Raw genomic sequence first — 26,583 nt, 5'->3', positions numbered from 1 at the left:
AGAAGTAAACATTTAGAGTTATTTAAATCACCACGTTTAGGAAATCCACAGCAATTTGTCGTGCTGTAACAGAGTGGTTATGAGAACATGCACAGAGTCATTTGGCTCCGGGCCACAGAGCCCTCAAGGATTTTATTTGAGCTGTTTGCACAAACCTTGATAACCTGAAACTGGGTCTCCTTGGTGATAGGATTTTAAGGCTCTATTATGCTTTTAAGGAGTTTCCCTTTCCTGTAGTGTGTTATTTAGATTTGTGTGCATGTAAATGGTCTGCAAAGGCTAAAATCCCAAGGTTCCCTACAGAGGGAGTTTCTCTCCCAAACAAAAAAGTAGAACTAAAACCTTAACCTTGCTAAAACCCAGAACATTACATATCTCCTGGATTTAGACAAGGTCAATGTTTGTTGCTTTTTTAATATCGGATATGTTTATACACCACACTATCCATACTCGGCACTTCAATAAAAAAAAAAAAACGGGGAAAGCACTCTACTGTACATTATTATTGAATGCTTTACGTTAGATGGTGTAGGGGCTGTATCAAAGAAAGGAAGTAAAGAAATTAGGTGACCCCAAGAGCTAGGCATATAGTAAAGAGTATAAACCATACACAGTATTGTAGAGCATACTGATATACCACATTCAGTGCAAAGGAAGAATGAAAGGCCAGTAGCCTCAATATTTCCAACGACATTAATAATACATGTTCAACAACTTCAAATTCAGTTTCTACGTAGAAAAAAAAAATCCCATTTATTTCAAAACTTTAAGTCTACACTGTGCTTATGAGTCTTTCAATGAGTCACAGCTCTTTTCATTCTATTAGTGTAAAATCAAAGTGCATGGCCTGTCATGAACAGCGCTTATCCCACAAGTCAGGTGAAGCCGAGACAGTTTCTGCCACCTGGCCTCCCTTATCTTGTGGCCAACACAATGTCTGACTCATTGCAGCTCTGAAAACTCCACATTTGGAGCTCGTTGAAAAGCGTTTTGGACGAGACATCCACAGCAGCATATTTCCCTCACAATCAAAGCTTTACAAAGGAAGAAAAGGAGAGGGCCGACGCTTGAGAGTTATCCTCATGAATATCTGGCAGGGTTTTTTTTTCTTTATCCTCCTGTCGACAGCTTGTCTGATTCTTATAAAACCCATCCTTCACTCATGTGTTTGTCTTTCATGGAATTGGCTGGAGATATCTTCTACACTCATTGACCTTGAGAATTGTTTTTTAAAGTGTTTAACTGTCCTCAAATTCGAGAGTGAATCACTCCACAATATATAAAAAAAATTCCTAACGTAAAGGACAAATAAATGGAAAAAATTGTCATAAACAACCCTAAGATGTATCTCTCTGACAACACCTCTGCAAAGCTTACCAGCCCAACAGATTCTGGTGTTGAAAATTCAGGCTAGACTAGTTTATTTCCTCCCTGCCATTTTTATCTCTCTGTTCACATGCTGTTCAGCGTCCATTTATCCGTGGTGAGGGCTTCTCCTTGGCAGAAGCGATCACTTTCAACAACAGTCCCCGCGAATCAGAGCGACGTGTCACATCGTTCCAGTGACAACTAACGACTACCAATGTATCTGGGCCGGCTGCCAGAGCGCTGGGCTAGGAACAGCCGGGGGGGGGGGGGGGGGGAGGTGGGGGCTGCACGAGGAGATGATGGTGGAGGTGGGGGCTGCACGCTCCAAGGAGACAGAGGTTTAACTCACATGTAGCAACATTAAAACCTCACATCACTTCCCTTCAGTCAACAAAGTTCCTTACACATCATGTTTCGTGAGATTAAAATCATCTGCTTTGAGAAGCTGACTGATACTGTATGTCCGGAGGCCGCAGTCACAGAGTCCGATAACCCCGGCTGAGAGGGGGGGGGGGGGCAGCAGAGACATGGGGGTCATCTGATTCATCCAACAGTCAAGCCCTCTTTCCCCTCCACTCCCTTCTGCTCATTTTGTATTCCCAAGGTCAGAGGGGTCCCCAAAACTTTACTTTGCATATATATTTGTTGGCTCCGAGACTGAGAAAAAAAACACACTATCCCCATAAATAAACACTAATTGGTGGCTAATTTTCTTAGTTCTTGGCTGGTTGATTCATTGCCTCTGGGCTAGCATGAATTATTCATCAAAGTGGCAAAAACAGCTTTATGTAGAAACCTACAAGGCACCGCATTCATTATGCTATCATGCCGAGCAATTCCAAGGCACTGACGGCTAGTATTAGAATAATATGCATATTGGGTATTATTTTTTTTTCCCGGGGCATTGGCAGGCAGTAATAGCGCTTCCGTTGGCAGGGAGTGAGAGAGATGCTACAGCCCTCGTGGCTGACAAAACCCCCTTGTTTTGTCAGAGGATTGAGCGAGGAGGGGAACGAGTGTTTGGGCTCTGCCCTGGTGGAGAGAAAGGATTAAGCTGTGTGGTCGTGCTGCAGGGTGGCGCTCTGAGTCGCCAGGCTATGTTATCATGTCAATCCTCCCTCCCGTGGTACCCAGATCCGCCCGGCCCCCGTGACTCCACCAGAAGCACCTGGCCGGGCCACGGGGAGCTCATCAGCCTCACCGTTCCCCCCCCTTGGGAGCAAGGCTGCATCACACTTTCTGCAAAGTCTGGCTGACTGCAGAAGAAGGGCAACTCAAAGGCATATGTACTGTGAGGCTACAGGTTCTGTTTAAAAGGTCCCCTATTACACTGTTTTTCAACAATAGCTCGAAATACCAAACAGATCATTGTAGCATCCCATAATCCCCTCTGTTTCAAAAGTGCTGATTTTGTGTCTGTTACTTGAGATGAAAATAAGGAGCCACTCCCCACGCCCCTCTGAGAGATGATTGGTTTAAAAAGAACACAATGGTGCTCTAGGAGGAGATTCAGGTGATAAAGTGTGTGGGGGGGGGGGGGGGTTAATGGTTACACAAGCCAAAAAAGCGTTGACATCATAAAGTGGCAAAATCTGATCAGCTCATTTTCAGACAGATTTTTATATAAATGGATCAGGACAAAAAGAGAGGGGGTCTTTTTTCATGAAACTTTCAGAATCTCTTTACACAGAGGGGACACATGTTGATGTATAAAAGACATGAAAAAGTGAATTTTGCATAATGGTGACCTTTTAAGCTTTCCTACCCCGCCATCACATCTAGATCCCCATGTTTTTTTGTGTACACAAGTTTACGGCGACAGCAGCAGAGCGAGGGCGATGACTCGGGCAATGCATGGTGAAACAGAAATGTCAGATCAGAGCAGGAAGAGACTGTTAAATGGCAGCAGGCGCCTGGCTGAGGTTTCCGTCTTCCCAAGTGTTCGCTGTCTCCGCAGATTTGTCTGTCTGCCGGAGATACCCAGCCTCCGGAGGCCCACGCCATGACCTCAGGCTATGGCAACATTAGGGTGAGGAGAACATGCCACGAACACGGCGGGGCTACAGCTGGATTTTCTCTACCATGTTGATAACTCCGCCAGGACTAGACGCTTCAAATCAAGGATTTACGTTTAAAATAAAGCTGGCATTATTAAAAAGGTTGAAAAGTAATGCTTATTTCTGTAGATGCAACCTGTTTCTTGATTTTTAAAATATAGACAGCGGGTAAAACAAAACCCTTAGGTTGTAACAAAGTTTTACCTTTTCACCAAATTTAGAAACTAAAGTACACGTTTCAAACTGATTTTGGACTAAACAAGTTCCCTCCATATGCAAATCAAACATCTCAAATATGGGGTTGTCATGTGCTGTAAGCAAAGTTGGGTTTTTTTAAGTATAGAAATATATATATATATTCACTCCACCAAAAATCCACCAAATGGGCTGTCCAAATCATCTACAAATCATCTAAGCAATTGTTATTGTTTGAAATGTTAAACTAACTGTACCTCCTTGTCTTTCAAGTGACAGATCCTTAAAATGACAAACCATTACCATCTTACCAAATTCATTTTGGAGGTTAAAATAACCCCTACTGGCAGAATAGGAGTCTGTAAAACCTTGTATATTATACCTCTCTCTCCCTCAGAGGAGGCAGTATGCACCGAGGACAAAAACATGGGATTATTGCAGCCCGTTAGCCATGCCTGGTATCATTTAAGAGATCTCCAGTCAATTTGTCATTGTTTTGTTGGCACCAAAATTCACTCGTGTGTTCCAGACCTCGCAACAACAAAATGTGATCTGTCTAATAGAGCATGCATGTTTGGAGGAATTATCTGTATTTCGAGTGTTTTCCTCATTATACCGAGTATCAGAGTGTGGGCTGCCAGATATTAGGGGGCATTAACATCATGCAGGCCCACTGAGGTGGAATACAGCCCGTCTCTGGACTCAAATGGGAGTCATTTTACATCACATTCATTTCAAGAAATTAGACAACAAAAGGGCTCAGTCAGGTGATTGGCTCTGTGCTGTGAGACTCTTCTCAATCTGTTGTAACAAGTTGCTACATCATGTGATTCGAGACATTTTGTATCCAAGGAGAATTATGTCTCGACACACAAATGAGGAAGGACAAGATTCCACATCGTACTCTTTCCTTGAAAATCATGCCTGCAAGACAGCTTCTGTTGACTTCCTCCTATGAGAGCAATAGTGTAGAAATATTAAATATGTTAAGCAAATCTCTACATATTCCCAAGTACATTGAAAAGATGTTTAAAAACGTATTAACGGCCAAAGGATAATATCCCTCCTGGAATAAGGGGATTGGCAGAATTGGAGCAACTCGGGCGAAACATTAATTAAGCGCAGGGTCTGAATGTTCCAGCTCTGCAGCCGGCAGATTGTCTGGCATTCAGTCCAACATCCTCGCAAAGGGCCTTAAAACAGGCCTTAATGCACACATCGAAAATGTCAATGCCTATCTTTCCTATGATAACATATAGCGCTCTTTTGAAAAACATCAGCGACGCACGACCAAACTATTCAGACAACTCCGTATTTAACTCTCGGAGGGCAAATCTTACAAGCCATGACAGAAAGTCACACACTGCTAGAGTACAACAGTAATGAAAAATGGTGATGGAATCTAGATAAGAGTGATATCATAAATCCAGAGGCAGAAACCAAAGGTGAATTTTCAGAGTAAATGTCAGCTCCTCCCACAAGAGGATAAGCCTCTGTGCCTCGCCACTGTCACCGCTCCACAGCGTGAGCGAGTGTATTAGTATGAGATAAGGTGCGCACATCCGAGGGCGTCCCATTTAATTTCTGAAAATAGTACCCTTTTACAAGTGTGCACGATGAACTTCCACCTCGCCGTGCTACTTATAACGATTAGAATGCAATTTCAAAAATGGTCTTCTTCCACGACTCTAGATAATAGTCCAATGAGCCCACAAAACAATGTGACCCACTCTGCTGACCCTCTTTGTGGAGGGGAAATTGCCTCTAATGACATGCTGCAGCACAGACGCATTAACAAGATTTCTCTTTCAGCTTTGCCAATTGACACATCTTCAGAAAGAATTCTACACATGCAATAAATATGGCACCCACTGTACCAGAGTCTGACAAAATCCATTTTCGCCCAGAGCAATAATCTTGCATCAGTCACTCTAAGTCACAGTGTCGTACCTTGATGTGAAATGACAACTACACATGATATTGAATACAATTTGGAGGGGGAAAATAACCTAATTTGTTCTATATTTTTGCAGTTAAGGAGAGTATGTTCAAGACATATGCACAGCTGTGGCTGCAGCAGTACACTTGGGCATTTGAAATTAGGAACCATCAAAGTAAAACACGTAATTATTTCAGAGAAAATGAATGTGCATGAATGCATTAACAAAAATTAATAAGACTAATCCGAATCTTTCTCTCTTTTTTTTTTAGTCAGGTGCTCCTGGAAAAGCTGGACAATCTCTGGGGATTTCTTCAATTAAAAATGTGACTCTAAAGCTTAGACCTGGTTATTATTAATCTCACTCCACCTTCGTTTCATCTTCCAGCCAAAATCACAGATTTTTCTGTTGTCGCTGCCGAGGAAGGCGCTAATTACAACTCATACATAATCTTTTATGGAAATGTTTTCGCCTGCTTTGATCTCCCCATGTCGTCGAGGACAGCCGGATAACAGACTTCTGTCGCAGAAGGAGAGAAGTGAAGTAGAAGGAAATCTGATTTGTTTTGGTGTTTGTCAGCCCATGAGCACAGAGGATGTTTGATCAGGTCATTACATGTGGGGGTCTAAAACAACATGGTCAAAGCACCCGGCTCTTTCATCGCGATCTTGTGGGACGGGTGAGCTTATCGCCTCTGATGTGAAGCAGTGGAGATAGAGGATAGACGGGGATTGGAACACCTTTTAGTCTCTGGATTAATCTTCCTTAAGCTGCGAAGCAATCGCTCCCTTACACAGTTCTTTAACTTAATGGAAACGCTGGCTATATGTTAAAGTAAGTGGTTTTTCATAATGAACTTTTAAATGGCTTGTATAATTCAGAATTTCACTGACAGATAATGATTGCTGCTGGAAAATAAATGGGGCGAGTAAGGCCCCATCAGTATGAGCATGAGAGCGGCTGAGCAACACAACTCGTACTGTACCTCATTTGCTATTACTCAAACATAACATTTGAGTAGCCCCCTGTGGTCCTTTCCAGGGCATAAACACAGCTGGGGGCATGACAGATAGAGGCAGGCTGTACGTTTCCCCTCCTACCAACAGAGAAAGGTCAGCTCTGACACCCGGAAGCAACCCTTAAGCTCTGGTTGACATAAGGAAGCCAAACTGGCTCTCTGTGAGGCGGCGTCAGATAGCCAGGGCGGGAAGAACTGACGACAACCTGAGGCCGCGCCATCCAACACGCTGTAAAGGTTGGCTAATCCAAATGACAAACTAAACACATTAACACCTCTCCTGGTGCAGATATTTATCCAGGTTTTGAGATATGTGTGCGAAATGTCTGCGGCGTTCCTTGTTCTCTAGATAATCAATATTACACAACATATTCTGTATTACTTCTTTTAATAATTTGTGTTTTTTTCAAATGTAATGTCAGAAACGAATATTGATTTTAAAAAAGGCAATAAATAATATGTTATCAAGGCTGTACAATACTAGAAAAACTGCTTTTTTCCGCATCTGTAATATAAAAAAAACAGGATTGTATTATATTTTTTCAAATGTATGCTTAAGTGGCATGGGTGGCCATGAGAAACAATTACTCGCCAATGCTTAATGTAATGCTAATGCTAAAACATATTGTGATATCCACTCTAATGTTTCCAGCCAACATACAAGGCTAAATAAGGCTGGAGCAGAAAAATCCTAAGTGTATTACATTTAGTAAGGTCGCATAATTGAACTTATTAATTTAAATTATCTCCTATAAATATACTCTCACTGTAAGACCTCTTTTATCAAAAGCACAACTCACTAATGTTACTCAAATACAAGAACACTACCAAGAACAAAATCCGCCAAGGTTCATCACTGCCAAGCCTAGTTCTTTGAGAGTGAGAAAAAAGAGGAACATTTTCCAAGGTATAATGAAAATGGACAAAATTGAAAGGGAAAACTCTGTTGAGGAGAAAATGTGGTAACGGCGGCTATCTTTGCTCAACCAGCGGGGAGTTTCACATTTGCAGGTTTTTGATAAGAGTGTAGGTGTTCCTTCCTTCTGTGTGTTCTGCAAATGAGCATGACGGGCTTAATTTAATGGTGTGAGGCCCCGGACCCGCTGTCCTCTCCTCACGTCTTGCCCGTCTAGTTCCTGCCTCCCTCATTCCCTCACGCTACGGTGTCACCAATTAGCCAGGGCCCAGGTTTCATTAAGGCATCGCTGCTGCTGCCTGCCGCCTTCTGTCACAACCCTGATAATAAGCCTGAGCTGGGGCTGCTACCTGACACACAGGGACGAAGGAGGAAACCATAGCACACACACACACACACCACGAGATGCCAACACCAGCTACCACACACACATCCGGCTGCACACTTGTGGACTGTCAGACACATGCACTATACACACAGTCTATGTGTTAATGTAGATAGACGCCTACACCCACGCATGCTTGGCCGCAGATGATCTGTCAAGGCTTGAGCGTCTTTTGTTCAGATAATTATAGAAATGAAAGCTGAATGATGAAATCTAGAATAATAGAGAGCAGGGGAATGAAATGCGAGAAAATTCAGCGTGTTGATCTCAAACTCAAGTCATGGTTGTCATGCTATTTGTTATGCATGAAACAATGACATAAAACATGACCACCAAACCCAATAGATAACAAGATATTTTAACCTGGAAATGTGCATTTGTTACTTGGTGTATCATTGGAAAATGTTCGATAACAGTGCCAAATGATATGGTACAAATACCACTCTAATGTACACTAACAGTCTTACGTTAACTTTGTCAAAATTGTATCATCTGCAAAATGTTTACAGATCATTATTGACCTTGGAAACAACAGTTTATCAAGTCCATTAAGAAACTGTTCTCCGCCATCAATGCAAGGACCTCAGTTTTTTAAGATGCAGACGAGTAGTGCACATGAACATTTTTAAATTTGAACAACTAAGAGAAAATAACAACTGGGAACACTCTGTTGACCATAGTATGAAGACCATATGATATGAAATGACACCTAGTAAAATGGACTCGAGTGTTTTCTCATCTGGCAAAATGTTGATTAAATCCAAGAGTATAGGATTGATGTTTGTCCGATCAGTGCCTGATTGTTTTTGAAGCTGGGTGTCATGAACAAATCTCTGTTGGTACCAAAAAAAATCGTTGACATTCAATGCCCAGCCCTAATTATGTTCACACTCTGTATCTCTGAGTCCAGTCCCACAGCAGCTGTACACTGAGCGGTTTCCTCAGTACTTTCTGTCATCCCAGCGCAGCATCGCAGCCACTGCACTGCTACTCTGACAGTTTGGAGAAAGCACAGCAGGGGTGAGGCCGGGGTGAGGTTTTCCCCAGGGAAAGTAACCTGGTGGGTTGAAGGGGAGAGATTTTCAGACACACAGGTGCTGCTGAATATTAGTCTCACTGCGAGAAGTCTGGGCTCATGTGACTGAATTATTCATCCTCTGAAGCCGGGCCGTGTGCCTCTGCCTCTACAATCCTGATCTGCACTGTTTGATGCTGCTGCAACTTCCCAGCAACTCAAAAAGGCTGTGGAGCCAAAACTGACATGTCCAAGGCAGGCATGGGAGTATCAAAAATGCACAGATATTAACACTTAATTCTGCTCTCGTTCATATTCCAGAAAAGTTTGCCGAAAATACACTTTTTTGCAGCAACATCCTGTTCATTAATGTCCATCTGTAGTTTAGTAAAGTTGAAAAAAAAAATGCCTTCAGTATGGTGCCGTTCTCGACTGTAGAGGAGATTATTTTATTTAATAAATGATTTAATTTAAGTCATCAGGCTGACATGGACATGAAGATGAATATAAGATCTGGCACTGAAATGATTTATGTTGCCTCATCTAATGCGATGCAGAATAGAGGGTAATACATGCTCAGAAATGCTGCGTACTCTCAAAGGCAACCCTAGCATTTTGTTAAATGACTTGTAATATACACCTAACTGACTAAATGAATGAGAAATGTGAGAGATATTGATTTTTTAAATTGCTGTTAAGAGGTCAACTTGTTGCAAAGAAGGAGAAAATCTTACACGAAAACTTCAAGACCTCACTCTCTATAGAAAAGCCTGGCCAGTTATCATAAATCATCACATCCGGTGGAAGTTTTATGCTGAAATGCAGGGAATTCTACACTTCAGGGCAAAACAACTGTGTTTGTGTTTTATACTAGCTAGCATCACACTGATACGCTACTAGTCTAACTATTTACGCAGTTTGTAGTACAATAACACATTTTGGAGCACAGTAGCCAACACCATAGCAAAATGGAGAAAATACTAGATTTGGTTAAACCAATGTGGTGACAACACTTGAAAACTGAAAACGATAAAATATGCTTTTAAATGTGAATCTTGTCCCCCGTCTCCTCATTATAAATGTCTATACTGCCGCCCTTCAGCTGTGAATAATGCCCCATTTAGAGATCTATAGGGATGGCAAAAGGGAATTTCTCAGTTAGCCTTGGGAATTGCTCAAAGCATAGTAGAACAGGGAAAATATGTGTTTGCATTTGAGGACAACCATTGCTTCAGCAGTGGGAAAAAAAATATCCACTCTCTTGAAAATTATTCACATTGTGTTCAGAGACTTTTATTTGCAGTTCTTGAGGCTGTAGAGTGCAGAGAGACAATTGGATAAACTGCTTTTAAAGTAAAAAAAAGCAAACAAATTAAGACTTCACTTTAATAGCTTCTACGAAATATTTAAAAAAAGTTAATTGTGTTGCAACTCGTTTATTTAGAGTGCTATTTATCATGATACAGTGGCTGTGGCAGTGGAACTGATGATAACAATCCAGAAAAACCAACTGATGCTAGAGGCTACATTAATTACTCCTTTGCCCTGATACCAATAAGTCTCTAAGACATCACATTGAACAGAAAGCATCCTCCCGGGTAGCGAACTATCATTACAATCAACTTGTCAGATTTGCACCGGTTTGTTTATTCAGATGTGCATTATTCCAAAAACATGTGTTTTGAACTTGTGTTTCCGTTCACAATGCACCCACACTTCTAATGACTCCTGTGCCCTATAATTTCTTAAGCGTGACAAAGTCTGATTACAGGGTGGGAGTCAAGCTTCAAGCCAAGCATCATCTTTTCCGCTTATTGTTTGTGTTTGCTCTTTCTTTAACAAGGGCCCTGCAGCTGTGTGTCTCAATAGTCGTTTTCGATGAAGCAGTGTTTAACACCAAAGTGATTTAGTACAACAGATCGCTGCGGTACAGCCCATGGCTACTGATTTGCAATGCATTGTTGGCTCGGAAACGCTGGCAAATTGAACAAGGACCGTGTTAAAAACTGAGGGATGGACTGATTGTCTTTGATAGTCGAGCAGTTAGCCAAGATGTCCCCAGTAGAGCCATTAATGCACTTGTCTCGTCAGATTTCAGTGAGTTAACAGACTGTCACAAGGACAAGTACAAGTGAGAATACGATTTATGTAGCGATAAGCCACATGGTTAAAAATAGTGATTGACATTCAAGGAAAACCATCAGATAATTCCATTCCCACAAGCTGCTTCCAGTTTCAGGGCATAAAGAGGCTAGTCACATTATCATCCTCATTTACCAACAGTTCATCTTTTCTGCAACACTGACACCCTCCCTCTGGCTCCGACAGCTCCGAAGTGACCACCCTGTGCCGTGCGGAGCGTACAGTAATGCCATTAAACCTTTCCCTGGGGAATCAGTCACGCAGAAGTTTGAGCTTCGGGGCCAACACAAAAGAGACCCATTTGAAAGTGAGCCAAGCCCAGCCTGAGGAGGTCAGAGGGCTGTTTACAGAACAACAGTCTCTTATCGGCTGTACGCTTCCCCGAGGAGTCTCCACCGCAAACGGATAACAGCCTGCAAATAGGCGCCAGAGTGTGACCGATAGGAGTATAATCAGGTACGTTCTGCTATGGGAGGGAGAAGTGGAGGACAAGGGTGGATAATGGTGTACTCAACTGTTAGCGGTGAGATCCTATGAGAGGATACAGCTGCATTAAAAAGATAGAGAGAGAAGGTAAATAAAGTTGTGCAATATGTCCCTCTCTAAAGACCATGAAAGTGTACATGATAGTTAATTTTTTCACGTCCTAATAACCGCTATTCAACACGACCACTGAGAGCTAATTCATCCCCGGGGAACGCTTCATTATTGAACAGTTAAATGGTCAATAAGTTCAGCCAAGGCAGCTTTTTAGCACAAGGGCAAATAGACGGTGTAAAAGCCAATGCAAATAACCAGCACTCAAACAAGGGCCTAATGCATTAATGACTGCATGACGTGCGCTAATGTGACGGCAACAGATTCAGACTGACAGTAATGGAGAATTTTGCCCCTGGTTATACTCATAAGGCCCGGACTGGGAGAGGAGGAGGGGGATGTACACCTGCCTACTGCCTAAGCCTTGACATAAGCCTAATAAATAACAGGAGACAAGGTGAAACAGCAGTAGCAGCTCCCACCTCTCCTCTCTTCTTCCTCCTCCTCCTCCTCTTCCTCCTCCTCTCACTGCAACCACCCACACTGCCACCGGTTGTGTGAGAGCTGCAGCCTACAGACAGCTTCCTGGCACCACAGAGTCTCCTCCAAGTTAGCGAGTGCACTTGTCCCGTGAAGGAGGCAACTTGAGTTATTCATGAAATGACACGAGTAACTTTGCACCTTCTCAGCGAGGTGTCTGCGGCGTCGAAAGCCGTGGCGGGAGCTTTATTTGACAGACTTGAAATTAAAGCTTCACGCTCGAGGTCAAGGCTATAAGCTCACCTGAGCCAAATATCAAAGTGTGCTCCATCAGAATCAATTTCAGTCCACATTTAACAACGGTTAAAGGTGACAATGCTGAATAGAAACTGATTGAACAGCGGGGTTTGAAGATAAAGAAGGAATGCGACGGGGTCGGGGTCAATCTAATCTTTAGTGTTGAACCATTTGGTGCAACTGCCAGTCATTGGACACATTTTTCAAATAAAAAAATGCTTTCAAAATGTTAATAAAAGTGAGCTGACATCGCTACTGGTACGCAGATATGAGGCCTTACAATAAATTGAGCAGATGCACAGTATGTCCCAATTTAAACTGCCTTATACCCCCCCCCCCCGTTCCCCTCCGTCACCATTAATAACAATTGAGACCCTTGGAGCATTAATTAGTGAGATTTTCCTGCGTGCCTGGACTCTGAGCCACCTACAACGAATGCAGACTCCGGTAAACATGATGCGATGCATAGTAAGTTGTTTTTCCACACAAGTTTTATTATTTTCCTCAGACATGCTGATGAGATCACAGAATTGTTCAGGCATGCCTTACAAACACACACACAAACACTTCCTCTCTCTTGCAAACACTCCCCTCTCTGTCTCTCACTCTCTCTTCATTAGGCAGCCCCCTGCGCTGGCCTGTGTGCGATTCATTAGCTTTTATCCTCTTCATTTGAAGAAGGAGCTGTGTATAATTAGAGCATCTCTGTTTGTCCAGCATCCTTCACACAGTCACATCTCAAGGCCAATTATCATTCCGTTGCAGAGCTCCCGGATAACATAGCCACATCAGCGGCCTCGAGAGCAAACTTCAAACTATTACCGCCTCTCAAGAATGTAAATAAAATCACTTGGTAATCAACAGCTAATGATTGAATGTGGAGTGGCACTCCAGGGATATAAAGATGATGAACCATATTGGTAGACTTTGACTCACTTTCTTTTTGCTTTAAAGTGCCCGATATGCCAGCACTTAACCAATTTCCATACTTACAGTGCAGAGTGAGAGTAAATTGGGACTGTCACATGTTTGTTGTTGTGTTGGCTCCAGCACTTTGACTTCAGAGTCTTTGTTTTATCTCAAAGTGCTTTCAGATTTAATTTGCCTTAATTGAACTTTAATTAAACACTCAGTGTGGGAATCATAGCTTTGTTATACGAAGCCCCCCCTAATCTTAGGACAGTGCAGCAGGACAATGATCTTAAACATACAGAGGAAGCTCCCAAAGAGCTTGTTATGGTCAACAGAGGAATGTCATGACGGGCCAGGTCAGTCAGCTGACTGTCCAAATTATCATGTGTTTCTCTTAAAGTGTCAGCTGATGCCTTGTGGTCATAGCTTGGAAAGGATTGACATCAAAATATAAAATGTCAATCGACAGAAAACAAAAACACAGGCAATGTGAGGCAGAGAAAGGTGAGGAGTTCAAAACAGCCTCACTGAGCCAGATAAGTCATCCTGTTTGCAGTCTAACACAAAATATGGGTTTTATTTCATTTGTTTTAAAGAAAGAAAAAGCATTTAGAAAAGATCAGAAATGCTCCCTTTAACCAGCTGAAGGTGTGTGTGTGTGTCAGTGTTTGATTGACAGCTTAATAAACATGCGTTGTAGCTCACGTGTAATGAGTAGACAGCATGTTAGTGGTCTGAAAGAGTAAAGGCCACATCAACATCTACAGTCTTATTTCAAAATACATTTACATTATGTGCTGCAAATGATAAGCTAACTAGTTAACCATCCACTCGCCTGCTGTGCCCTTCATTTGGGTTCTACATAGTGAAAGGGCTACACCTTAAGCACTGTTCATCTGCTTAAGTCTTAAAACACCTCCAGATTAAAGCTGAGAGTCAGGAAGACCTCACAGTCATTTTAAATCCATGTGCTTCAGTGGAGAGACAACAAATAATGTGTCACTGTGCAAATAGACTGCACTTTCCATTGGTACCTTAAGCCAAGCTATAATACCACTTTTATTAAATTTCAGTCACAGAGGAAAAGGAGAACGAGATATTACATTAGATGTCATACAGATCCTTGATGGAAACGACTATTAACTAATGTGGCCTATGCGAGTAGAGTTGTTTCACAAACTCTTTTAATTAAGTTTCGATAGGAGATTTTTCCTGAGCTCTAGTGATATTACCTTTTGCGTCCAAAAATTGAAAAAGTAAACCCTTGCTTTCTCTTGCTCTATGCATCATCCATCTGTGAATGTTTTCTCGGTAGTTATTCTGTGATGAGATATTGTTTACTTTTTCTGGCGTGTCGACTTCCCCAACCTCCCTTAACTGCTTCTTCAGTTGCTGATTTCCTACCATTTCCAAGAATGCCTCGTGGCAACTTCCAGAGAACAGATGCTGACTTTTCCCATCGAAACAAAGCTGTATAATGCGTCAAGCTGCGTGCCCTTCGCTCACAATGCAACATGTTTTGTTATTCTGATATAATAAGTCTAATGGGGATATCAAAACATTAGATATTCTCCTTGTATATCATTCATTTCTCAGTTCTTGATCTTTCATTTAAAAAAAAAAAAAAGGAAAATAGTCTCTGACATTAGCTGCAGATGCTTGATAGCAGATATTGAATGTAGGATGTTCTGGAAATATCTTAATGTCATCAAAATAACAATTTACGGCAACACTGTATGTATTTGATTGGCTGTTTAGGGTGGAATTTCCCTTAAAAAGTTTTGCAATGTTGTTTGTTATTGGGTATAAAACTGAGATACACAGAAATCGAAAGGTCACATGTTAGAAAGCAGACGGCAGTGATTTTATTTTTCACTCATAGTATTACAATAGACTTCTCTACTCATGAAAATGGATAATACACTGTCAGTCTTGCACTTCAAACAAATACTCAGGTCAATACAGCAGCACTTAGTATTTGCAAGTTCTTAAAGTTATGTTTTTAGAGTGACACACCCCACGTGTCTACCAGCTATGAGCAGTCTAAAGACAGCCCTCAGCAGACCCTTTTCTCGGAAAGCACACATGTACCCGCAGTGTTTGAACAGCTTCAGTAAATCCATGCGTTTCCACCACCTTCATTATCATCATAATAAAAGTGTCTGAAAAGCAAAGTTACAGAAGAATGTAGACACCTCACTTTCTGCTTTGTACTATCATCAATCACCATGGAGCGTTTTTTTTCTCTCCCTCAACATTGGTTGAAGACATCGAGAAAAAGGAAAAAAAGACATGCATATTTAATTTCATTCTCCACTGGCTCAAACAAAGAAAACTGCCACCCTTCAGGACACCTTTCGGAAAAGTCTCTATTAAATCTGAGTCAGCTAGGGGGAAAAAGAAACATTTCATAAGTGAAAAACTTTATCTAAATTGTTGCCAGACTTCAAATGAAGTGCTGTTTATCTTCCCCGGCCGCCAATGTGTTGTTTTACTCCTTAGTCACCGCCTGGATGGCAATCAGGATCGGTCAACCAGCACGCTATCAGCAGCAGTCACTCTGCAATGACAAACTACAGCACTACACTCCAAGCATGGGCATTATTCTCTACACACGACTCACCCCTATCAGAAAACAAGGCAGGTTTTATGGCTGCTGGAAAAGGTGGTAAACATAACAAAGCGCACAGCTCCCTGGAATTTAATGTGCTCGGGAAAAAGACAGAGTAGAGATATCAAAGGCCAGACCTTCTTGGAAGAAAAAAAAAAGAAGTGTTTCCTCATAATGTCTAAAACAGAAGCACTGGCCATACAACACGTGATTTATAGTGTTGTTTGCTTTCTCTCTGAACCTGGAGCATCCAGTGGGCATTGTGGATGCAACAGGGGGGGGGGGGGGGGTTCATTTATACCATGCCACTGAGAGCACATGAGCAGGTGCATAAACAAGTTCACAAGAAGGAAACAAGATGAAACTGATACAGCGTGATACTGATTATGGAGTTTTTTTATGCGTAAATTAAAAGACCACCAAAGGACTGTTTCTCTGAGATCCAATTGAGGCTGTACAGTCACAAGGCGCGCTGAAGTAGACGGCTACTCTGGTTACCTCAGTGATCTAATTATCACATGAGCTGTTATCACATACTTTCCATAACAAATGTCCCGAGCCACATGCACAAGCTCAAATTGTGCCCGCGTCTCTCCCATCCTTGTGTGGCTAATCCGTCACCTAGCCAGAGAGAGCAACACACATGCAATTGATTTCCTCCTGGTTTACATATTTACACACACACTCATGCAATTAGGAGCGCATTTATCGATGGTTTGGGCACCGCTGGGAGCCCTACAGTGCAGCCCACTCCAATAAATCTCCCAGTCCTGAGGCTGCCAGCGGGCAAGATTGATGAACCTCAAACAAAAATGGACTGGGAATACTTTGAGCTGCAGGGTAAGAGTTCTCAATCACTAATATTGACCCCTTTGCATTCATACTGCTTGATTAAAACAGTTTATTTATAATGAAACATTTTAATATATCATCTGTAAGTCTCTAAATATGGCAGTGATAAGAAAGTGGGGATGCATAAATAAAACACAATTTAAGTCAAGTTGTTTTGTTTAATCAGAGTGATGATCAAATGGACATTTTGACACAAAGTTTGCAAAGTGCATCTACATTGTGATCTATGTGTCTGACTCTCCTGCTCGGAGCAGCTTGGCTTCATCATCTGGGTATCATATTATATGTGTGCCATGCTGCCCCCAACAGGCTCTCTGCAAAATGCATCAGTTGTCTGTTGAATCCCACAGCATCCAGCTCCAACTGAAGCCACACTTCCCACAACAACTTCACCTCACACACTGCTTCCTCCGGGGCGAAGCAGTATTTTAAATCAAACACACATTCAGATAGGGGGCCATATTTTTGCAACAGGTTTTTAATGGAACTCTGATTGTATTGGCAGTATGGATCACCCTCAGACTGGGCATTCATTGTCTTTATTGATTGGCATGAATAAAGGCTAATGTGCCTTTTTCCACATAGATAATGCCATTGTAAAGACAGAATAAATGTCCCTTTAGGGGCTAAATTAGAATGTCTAGTCCCCTTGAGCCATCTATGGCTATTACAATGACTGTGAAAGTCTGCTCTATAATTTCACTAATTTAGTCAAATCCCTATCTGCTGCTAATGAACTTTTCTTTCTCCACAAAGCTTTGAATAGACTTATTCCAAATGAAGGTGCCTTTGTATGAATATCATTCATTCAGAGTAGGAGTGCAGTGTTTGTGTCTGAAGCGTGCAGCAACAATCAGTCATTCAGTGAAAGAACAAATTCATCACATTTGCAGTGAAACTCCAGAGAAATGTTACAAAGCAAACACTTTTCAGAGAATTACAAAAGCTGTATTCTCAGAGTGCAAGGTCAGTTCAATTAAAAGTGTACTTGTATACAAGTTAATTTAATTAAAATAGCTTTTTCAATGGAGACAGCAAACAGAGAGCTCTACAAAATATGAACTATATATGCATGTACTGCAATGCAAGGCAGTTATAATAAAAGGGAAAAACAATAAAGAGAGGAAGAAATGTCGTATATAAATAACAGTATGGAGATATGGCATTATGCATAGAAGTACAACTCTTTCAGCACCTAACCAACCAAATTAGCTATAATTCAAATTGAGCATTTAAGGTAGGGAACTTCAATTTGAAGTGACTAACATATATCACTATGGTCAAAGGCCGGGACATTATAAATTAAGTTCACTGGCAGTTCACGGGGAAAACAATGAGAGGAAATCTCAGTGTGGCTTATCGCCTCGCCGTATGCAACCAACAGCGGGCCAGCGGCCAGTGAGTCCCTCGAGGTTAATCACATTAGAAAGCAACTTATCAAGATAAAGTTAGACACAACAGAAACAAATACACTCATTTAAACATGTGCCCAAGTCAGCCGTGACAAGCGGCGGGGTTGATCCGGTGGAGGAACGCACCTGCTGGTTGCGCACGGCGGCACAAAAGGTGACAACAAACATTTCATGAGTGACAATGAAGCAGAGGCAAAATGTGGCAAATGTGAGTGGAACTAATGTTATTATAAGCTGACTTATTGCCACCTCCATATAACTTAAGTTACTTGCACGCTGACATATGCTCGAATTTACGCCACATACATTTGTTAAAACGAATTGTGACCACAAACATTAGGAAAAGCGATCTGAAATGCAAAATATCAGTTGTAAACTTAACATTTTGAGTAAAATATTAGACGAACTAGTAGAAAAACTGAGTTTAAGTCCTTTTCCCCTCAATTTCGTCTCTCGTTTTCGGCATAAATCCGGACTGCGCAGTACGTGCAAACATTTCCAGGTAATTCTCCTTACCTTTAAAAACTTCCCCTTGCGCGGACAACAGCAGGGTTATTGCAGCAAACAAGCAATTGATAACTTTATCCATGTCGACACAGCCGTGGTAGCGTTAACCCCCAGCCGCGGGGTTAACTGGTAACTCTTCTGTCTTTTAACGCAACTTGAATCCTATACACTTTTGAGGAGGGTTCAATCTAAAGTGTCTTCTCCCTCTCCTCCGTCCCTGGGCTTGCTGTCGGGCTGTGAGGGGACTCTGTCGCCGAACACGGCTGCTCCTTGCCGGCTTGCTCCACACTTGGAGGAGGAATGTGTGAGTGAGTCCTGATTCCGGAATTACGCGTGGATTGAGTGGTGGTCCGGCAGCTCCAGAGCAGCGGCTGTGCGCGCGCTGTGTGGCCGGTAGAGGGCGCGTATGACAGGCGGAGGCGTCTCCCGCACCTGACCGTCCTTCTATTGGCGTTTATTGGGACCAGCTGTGGAGACTGGAGCTGAGAGAAGTAGTGCAGTTAACCCGGGCCAGGTAAGAACCTGACATCATTAATTTAAAGTAGTGATACAAAGTTAATACTCAGAGATCAATCCGCCAAAAAACCGAGAGAAGAAGAAGAAGAATACTCAGAGATACTACAAATGATCTCCTGACAGATAGTAAGTAATATCTTATATTAACAACACTAAAAGGTTGTTTTAATGTTTATATTGCCCTTTAACATTGTGTTTTGCTGACATTTGCTCTACTTCCTCATTGTCTTGGGTTCTTAACCCCACTGTTGTATGTGTAAACATAATCATAATTGCCAATGCTGGTATTTCAACTACTAATTTCTGTGATTATACATATTTTATGAGGATCTTATTAAAGCTCTTCTCTTTGCCACAACTTGAATGTGAACATTAGCAAAGGGTGACTTCGACCTAAGAGCTCTAAATCCCTGTTATGACTTAAACCCCATTATTAAAAAAACTAATAGACATATTTCGATTTTGGGATTAGCACTGTAGTGCTTTTAAATATACCTTATGGTGAGATTATTCTTCAACTGCTGTCTCCAAGGTAAAACAAACACAAGCTTTAAATCTCATCTTTAAAACCCACCTGGAAAATAATTGCTTTTAAAGGGCTTAGAGAAAATTAAAATGAACAATCCCATAATATTTAAGCGTACTGCATCTGCTGATGTTGATCATGTGATGTGAACATCCAGAAAAGGCCAATGGACCTTGTGGTGAAATTGTTTGGTCAACCAAATTGGACATTTTAAGACATTCCTCCTATATCTAATATGACCTGTCATTGACTATACTGAAACAATGGCCTTTTTTCTTGGATAATCACAAGTACATTTCTTAACAACGTCCACTGGAAGGTGATTTTATTAATTACAATACTGAATACGCTATATAAGCCTTTTTCATGCTCAACTAGGCACCATATTTTAATAAATTCATATTTCCTTAAAGTCATTGCCTGCTGTTTTCTTAATCACAGTTCACCTTGTTCGTCCTCTCTGATCAGATTCAAGCATTGATCATATTAAAGGCAAACCCAGACTGACCTTCAAGAGGACTTCATTAGATGACCTGGCAAGACAAAGCCACGTCATCACACACACATGTTTCTTTCAGCCTCAATGAATTAATTATGATGCCTTACTTAAATATATACAAATATTTGTCCAGAATTAGTCTTATCTGAGACGACAAGTGCAAACAACCTCAGTATATTCTCATAGCAATATCAAACAAAGAGATGGAGAAGCAACTAATGACAAAGTCAAACAATGTCATTCCCTTATTGTTTTTGCATGCATAAACACACATGGCGATTTCACTTGTACAGCAGTTTTCACGGCTAATTAAAATGCAGCCAGATTGACACGGGTCTACATTTAGTCTGAAAATGACCTCGCGTTGTCAAGGATATACGGATCCAGTTGTTGTTTTCCTTCATACAACAATGGCTGTAGCATTTCATAGAAGAGTCACATGTGTTTTTGTGGTCTTAAGGTATTGTCTTGGCTGTTGCCAGGAATGCATGAATACCAGCCTGAGCAGAGCTGTCATGGGACTTGACGAGAATGTTAACTCCTCCAATTGGATGGAAGAATGAATGGATAGCATCATTGTCTGCCCTGGTGAATGCAGAGAGAGAGACAGCAAGTGTGTTTGTGAGTGTGTGATTGAGGGCTGGTTCATGAAGACATGCTCAACAAATGTATAACAATATCCCACTCCAGTGTTTTCAAATCTACTCTCACAGAAATATCAGATGAACTCAAGTAGCCTTCTCCTCAATCAATACCATCCTCCTTGTACCAAATGTGTTTGATTGTAGTTATTTTAAACTGTATTTGACATTAAGGTAGACATCGTTACTGCAGTTTTTTTATATTATTTAACTGTCAGTTTGGTCACATTTGAATTTGTAGGGCTATTCCTGACCTATATAAAATCTGATTATATGCCATGTATCCAATGCATTTAGTTAACAATTATAATTGTATTTTAACCATTCATCCATAACTATAAGCTAACAATGTTGACCAACTGGGCCTATCTGTTACTTTTAATGCAAACTATTTAGACAAATTATCACTTGATAATTGTTTACTTATTTTAACCATGTATCCATTACTTTTAGCCACCTAGTTATACCAATTATCTATTACTTTAAGATAATATTTGTTTACCTTTTTACCTACTACTTGGCTAACCATTTTGGATTTGTCTATAGCTTGTTTTCAAGCACTTTTATCCCATCATTGAGTTTTTAGGTGTTACAGACAACTCAATATATAATAAACCATTATTTGTATTTTTGCCATATTAATTGAGCTTCAGAAGCACTCTACCCTTGTCTAGGAATCGCTGTATGTGATAGCAAAATCAAGCCTATCGAGCAGGTTGTTGTTGATTTTTTTTACCCGGTAACCTTTCACAAGCTTACTTTCATCACAATCTCAAAGCAAGACACTGAAACGCTCTGACATTACTCTGATTGGATGAGAGGAAGTGCCTCTAAAAGTGATGCTAGGATCAAAAGACTCCATAGGACTCAAAGGTTATGACAGTGGCCTATACTGTTTCAGTGACTCACTGTTGTTGATTTCTAAACAACATCCTGAACTTTTGAATAGCTGATATTGACATTTCATCGTGGAGAGCCGCCACCAACCAAGGAAGAACCTGTTGGCCTTTAGCAAATCCTTTCTCGCTCATATCACTCCCTGCAGGAACAGTTTGAATCAGTTAAACTTAGGAATGATGAGCTTAATAACACTTTGTTGTAATTGACATAAGTGGTAGTATAATGCTGTTTGTCAATAAATGCCAATCACATCACCCAACGTGAGGAGTCTCAGTGTGACTGAATAAATCACAGACTTGCACTCCAAAGAAAGTCTTATTAAGCCTCTCCTCATGTGGCTGCCAAACAGCAGAGATGTTAACATTTAATTCCATTGTGATTATCCCTTGCCTTGATTGTCAAAAGCTCAATACGAGATTGATTAGCTGTCCTTCATTATGGGAAGTCATGAAGCTGCCGCTGGTGCCAAACTGTTTTCCAAGCTCGGGCTTATGAATGCAAAATACCTTTTGAATGAAGAACACGGGTGCCAATCTGTGCTCACCCAGTTGTTATATCTTGCACAGTGTCTCATTATAAAGCAAAGTTATTGGAGCATGCAGCAATTAAATAGGATCAGCAAATGCTACAAAGTCTGCTAACTGCAGTCATGTGTGATCCCTGGTGTACAGCTGACCACTAGTGGGTGAGGACCGTTCAGTGGAATAAGGGGATTTCCAGACTGCAAAGATTCCCTTTAATTAATTGGGAGAGTGGTTAAAGTGTGTTTTACTTCAGTGGAGGTCACTGTTTGGAAGTCAATAGTGGAACCTTGACTGTACTTTGGTTATTAAATCAAATAAATAAACATTTAATTAAGGGTCAGCAACCTTTACTATCTAAAGATGTAAAAATGCAGCCTGCTTGTTTTGGGGATACTTTTTTTTGTATGCTAATTTCTCACCACAGTTAAAGCATATATGGGTATGCAATTCTCACACATTCTCCATATAACTTTCCTACCTCTGGTCTAGATAGTTGCTGATGGAATATGTGTTTGTATACTGTAAATATAATGGTCACCTGTCAAAAGAAGACAAATCTTTGTGTATTGTTTATCACCAAAATAGTAACAGCACTGAACCTGAATTCAGGCCAAACTGACTCACATTGATGCAATACCTTTTTAAGAGCTTTATTTGACAACATGTCCCAGGATCACTATCTGGGACAAAGAGTGGTGTGTGTGGTGTGTGTGTGTTGTGTGTGTGTGTGTGTTGTGTGTGTGTGTGTGTGTGGTGTGTGTGTGTGTGTGTGTGTGTGTGTGTGTGTGTGTGTGTGTGTGTGTGTGTGTGTGTGTGTGTGTGTGTGTGTGTGTGTGTGTGGTGTGTGTGTGTGTGTGTGTGTGTGTTGTGATGTGTGTGTGTGTGTGTGTGTGTGTGTGTGTGTGTGTGTGTTGTGTGGTGTGTGTGTGTGTGTGTGTGTGTGTGTGTGTGTGTGTGTGTGTGTGTGTGTGTGTGTTGGTGTGTGTGTGGTGTGTGTGTGTGTGTGTGTGTGTTGTGGGTGTTGTGTGTGTGTGTGTGTGTGTGTGTGTTGTGTGTGTGGTGTGTGTGTGTGTGTGTGTGTGTGTGTGTGTGTGTGTGTGTGTGTGTGTGTGTGTGTGTGTGTGTGTGTGTGTGTGTGTGTGGCGCTACATACCAACAGAGGTCTCTTTTCTAGAAGACTTTTCATCTTAATTGTAAGTGGTTAAAAATATTCATGACCTTTTTAAATGTGGTGACATTTTAAGTATTTTAGCAGATTGACACACTACTGCTACATCTTACTATCAGCAACCTTGTGGTATAATATAAGAAATAGGTGTACAGATACAATAACATTGTCATCACAACGTAAAAATGCACTACTGAAGTTTGACTACAAGCACCTTAATGTTAGTTGAAGTGTAAAATGCTGTGCAATAAAGCACTTAACACCGATTATCACAGTAAAAAAGAATAAGCTGATATCTATATATATAACAGTATGGAAAGTGTGTTTAAAATTGGAATTAATCAACCTTTTGTGCAATCCAATTAACGTTATCTTACTGTTGACGCTGAACATCATAAAACCCAAATATAATTTGGAAAACATCATTTTAAAATATTATAAACTATTAGTCCTTGATTCCATTAAAAGTCGCGTAACGATATCAAGTTATAGTCCGGTATCCTATCCACTCACTATGCTAGTGAATGAAATTTTTTCACAATACTTCCTTTGCTTTACAGTATGTATGATTGTTGCCGTGCTACAGTAAATGCATATCCAAATTGGCAATAGCTGCAGATATGTAACAAAATAATCCAAATGTTGATTTACAACCCCTCTGAGCTTTAATAGTGTTTATATTTGCTTCAAGTTATTTGAATTTAATTTAAATTGTTCCACAGTAGTCCACATTTTGGAGGACACACTTTTCAATCATATCACTGTAAGTTTGTTTTCCATCGTTTGAAATCGTTTGTGTGACAACACGCGACAAACCTCAGAGGAGCTGAACCCAGCAGGCAGCTCTGATCTGATGGAGTGGAACAACATTTAATCAGAGTTTAAGTCCCTGTTGTGTTTTGTTTTATTATGTTGAAGATCTTAAGCCCCCCTCACCCGTTCTTTCCACTGACTTTCCACACCTGATCCCCATGACCTGAATCCAACAAAGAGTGTGGTGATGTGTTGCTGAGCGCACCCCCGTGCAACAGGCCAAACTATTTCAACTGCCTGGTAATCATCTCCCAAATGTAGACTTGTGAATTTTTACGTGAGCTGAGAGACTTATCCTGACCGCTTTGCTGTGGATTAACAAAGGTTTAGACATGACACAGCAGTTAGTAGTTGTTTTATTATTCAATGCAGTTTTGACATTACATAAAAAACAGGAAATAATATTACTACTGGTCTTAGGTGATCATTATATAATCAGTTTGTGGCAAGAGCAAGGACTCACAGCATGACTAGCATGTGCCAGGGGTCAGGTCTGTGCCAACATCACATTATGACTCTTTTAGATGCACACACACACACACACACACACACACACACACACACACACACACACACACACACACACACACACACACACACACACACACACACACACACACACACACACACACACACACACACACACACACACACTAGTCCCTCACGTGGGCTTGAGGTAGTTATAGAGGGCACTGAGACCTCCTTGCAGCACCTCCTTGATAGGCTTGAGGAGGGGGTTGTGGATAATATGAAGTCCTTTATCCATCGGGTGGCAGGCCAACCTCCCGAGTCTGCTGAGTAGGTACAATTCCACTGGCACATTTTGCAGGTCGTTGAAGTCAACATTGAGGAGTTCTAAAGACTCCAGGAAGCACAGCGTCTTGGGCAGTGAGTGGATACTGTTTCCCTCCACGATGAGGATCTTCAGATTAACTAAGTCCTGGATCTGGTCGGCGATGGTCTCCAGACGGTTGCAAGCCAGTTGAAGAAAGACCAGACCCTTCATGCTGTAGACGCAGGTGGGGATGTGAACGATGCGGTTGTGGCTGAGGTTGAGTTTGGTCAGATTGTGCATGGCGCCCAGGCTGTTGGGGAGGCCTGTGATCTGGTTGTTGGCCAGGCTGAGCACCTCCAGGCGGGTGCAGCGCCCCAGCTCTTCGGGGACTTCGCTCAGGCGGTTTCGACAGGCGAAGAGCACGCGCAGCTTCTTCAGGAGGCTGATCTCCACTGGTAGACTTGAAAGGTTGTTCCCCCACAAGTTGAGGATCACAAGATTGTCCAGAGCTCCCAGGGCAGGGGGCAGGGAGCTCAGGCAGTTCATGGACAAGTTTAGCTTCTGCACTTCCCGGAGCTCCCACAGTTCAGAGGGGGTCTCGACAAGCGCCCGCATGGCCAGGCTGAGGGTGTTGTAGCCAAAGTGAACCGTGGTGTGTTTGCGGAACCTCTCTGCAGCGGAGGACAGGCTGGGCTGGCCGTCTCTAGAAGAACTTTTGCTTCGTTGACGAACACTCCCCTCATTCAGCTCCTTGCTGGAGAAGCCGCGAGATTGCTTCCCACCCATCGTCCTCACGGTTGATTCTATCGCCTATTCCAAGATGTCAGCATCCAATTAGCTGAATCACCACCAATGATAGGATTGGTAAGGGTAACGGTTGTTGATTTCAGGGTTCCTAAGCGAGGAACGCAGAACATGATCGGCGTTAAGGTTTGTTGTAGAACTCCTGATGTTTGGCAGCAGCTACACTGAATCCTCGCTAAGTTGAGTTGCAGGCAGCTGTAACGGAGCACTATGGGGCTCGTGGTCTGTGTCTCCCAGACCTACTGCCTGTCTTACTGGATTTCAGACACCAGCTGGTCCTGTCACTTCACATGGCCACAGATAGCACCCTTCTCCCCACCCACTATCGGAGGGCAGAGCTGGGGATTGGACGCTGGGTGAGCTCAATCAGATGAGGTCACTGCCATGATCTCATAACATAACACACCGAAATACACCGGCACACGTGGCACACATTATTCTGCTGGCTCGCCTGCTCTCTTCTCTGAGTGTATTACATTTTCACTTAAAATAGTTTAGATCTTTAACATACCATCTCTGGCTGACCATAATCTCTTCTCACTTTTATTTTTCTCCTGTCGGCCCCCTGCGCCTTTCTGCATGATCTCTCTTCTCCGATGAAATATGGCACCAAGCCGACAGCCGTGAAAACACTGAATCATCTCTCAAAAAAGTAACGGTTCTTAAAGGTATTAGTGGAAACGTATGCACAGACATGCGCTGGTTTAATCTCAAGTGCAAAAGGACATGGAACATTCCACTGCGTTCCTAGAAAGCTCTACTGCTATTCAAAA

At 41.8% G+C, this 26,583-nt stretch overlaps 3 protein-coding genes across 3 annotated transcripts in view; 1 reads left to right on the top strand and 2 right to left on the bottom strand.

The window, feature by feature from the left end:
* Positions 1–19,050, bottom strand: part of LOC117500252 (receptor-type tyrosine-protein phosphatase mu-like) — a 154,319-nt gene extending 135,269 nt beyond the window's left edge. The window contains 1 exon segment of the mRNA XM_034153057.1: positions 18,654–19,050. Within this exon segment, the coding sequence (XP_034008948.1) occupies positions 18,654–18,726 (73 nt within the window). The 5' untranslated portion in view covers positions 18,727–19,050.
* Positions 19,051–19,123: 73 nt separating this feature from the next.
* LOC117500255 (gamma-crystallin N-B-like) overlaps positions 19,124–26,583 on the top strand; it is a 29,394-nt gene continuing 21,934 nt past the window's right edge. Inside the window, exon 1 of the mRNA XM_034153060.1 lies at positions 19,124–19,286. The gene's annotated coding sequence lies outside the window, so the exon portion shown is untranslated. The remainder of the gene's footprint in view (positions 19,287–26,583) is intronic.
* Positions 24,893–25,792, bottom strand: LOC117500253 (leucine-rich repeat-containing protein 30-like). Its single transcript, XM_034153058.1, has one exon. The coding sequence runs from the start codon at positions 25,790–25,792 to the stop codon at positions 24,893–24,895; it is 900 nt and encodes a 299-aa protein (XP_034008949.1).

The sequence above is a fragment of the Trematomus bernacchii genome, unplaced genomic scaffold, assembly GCF_902827165.1.
Source record: "Trematomus bernacchii unplaced genomic scaffold, fTreBer1.1, whole genome shotgun sequence".
Classification (NCBI taxonomy): Eukaryota; Metazoa; Chordata; class Actinopteri; order Perciformes; family Nototheniidae; genus Trematomus; species Trematomus bernacchii.
This window is presented reverse-complemented; position numbering and strand designations above follow the sequence as displayed.

What these genes read in the sequence shown, in the direction of transcription:
- LOC117500253 (XM_034153058.1), bottom strand. Translation starts at nt 25,792, where the DNA reads ATGGGTGGGAAGCAATCTCGCGGCTTCTCCAGCAAGGAGCTGAATGAG.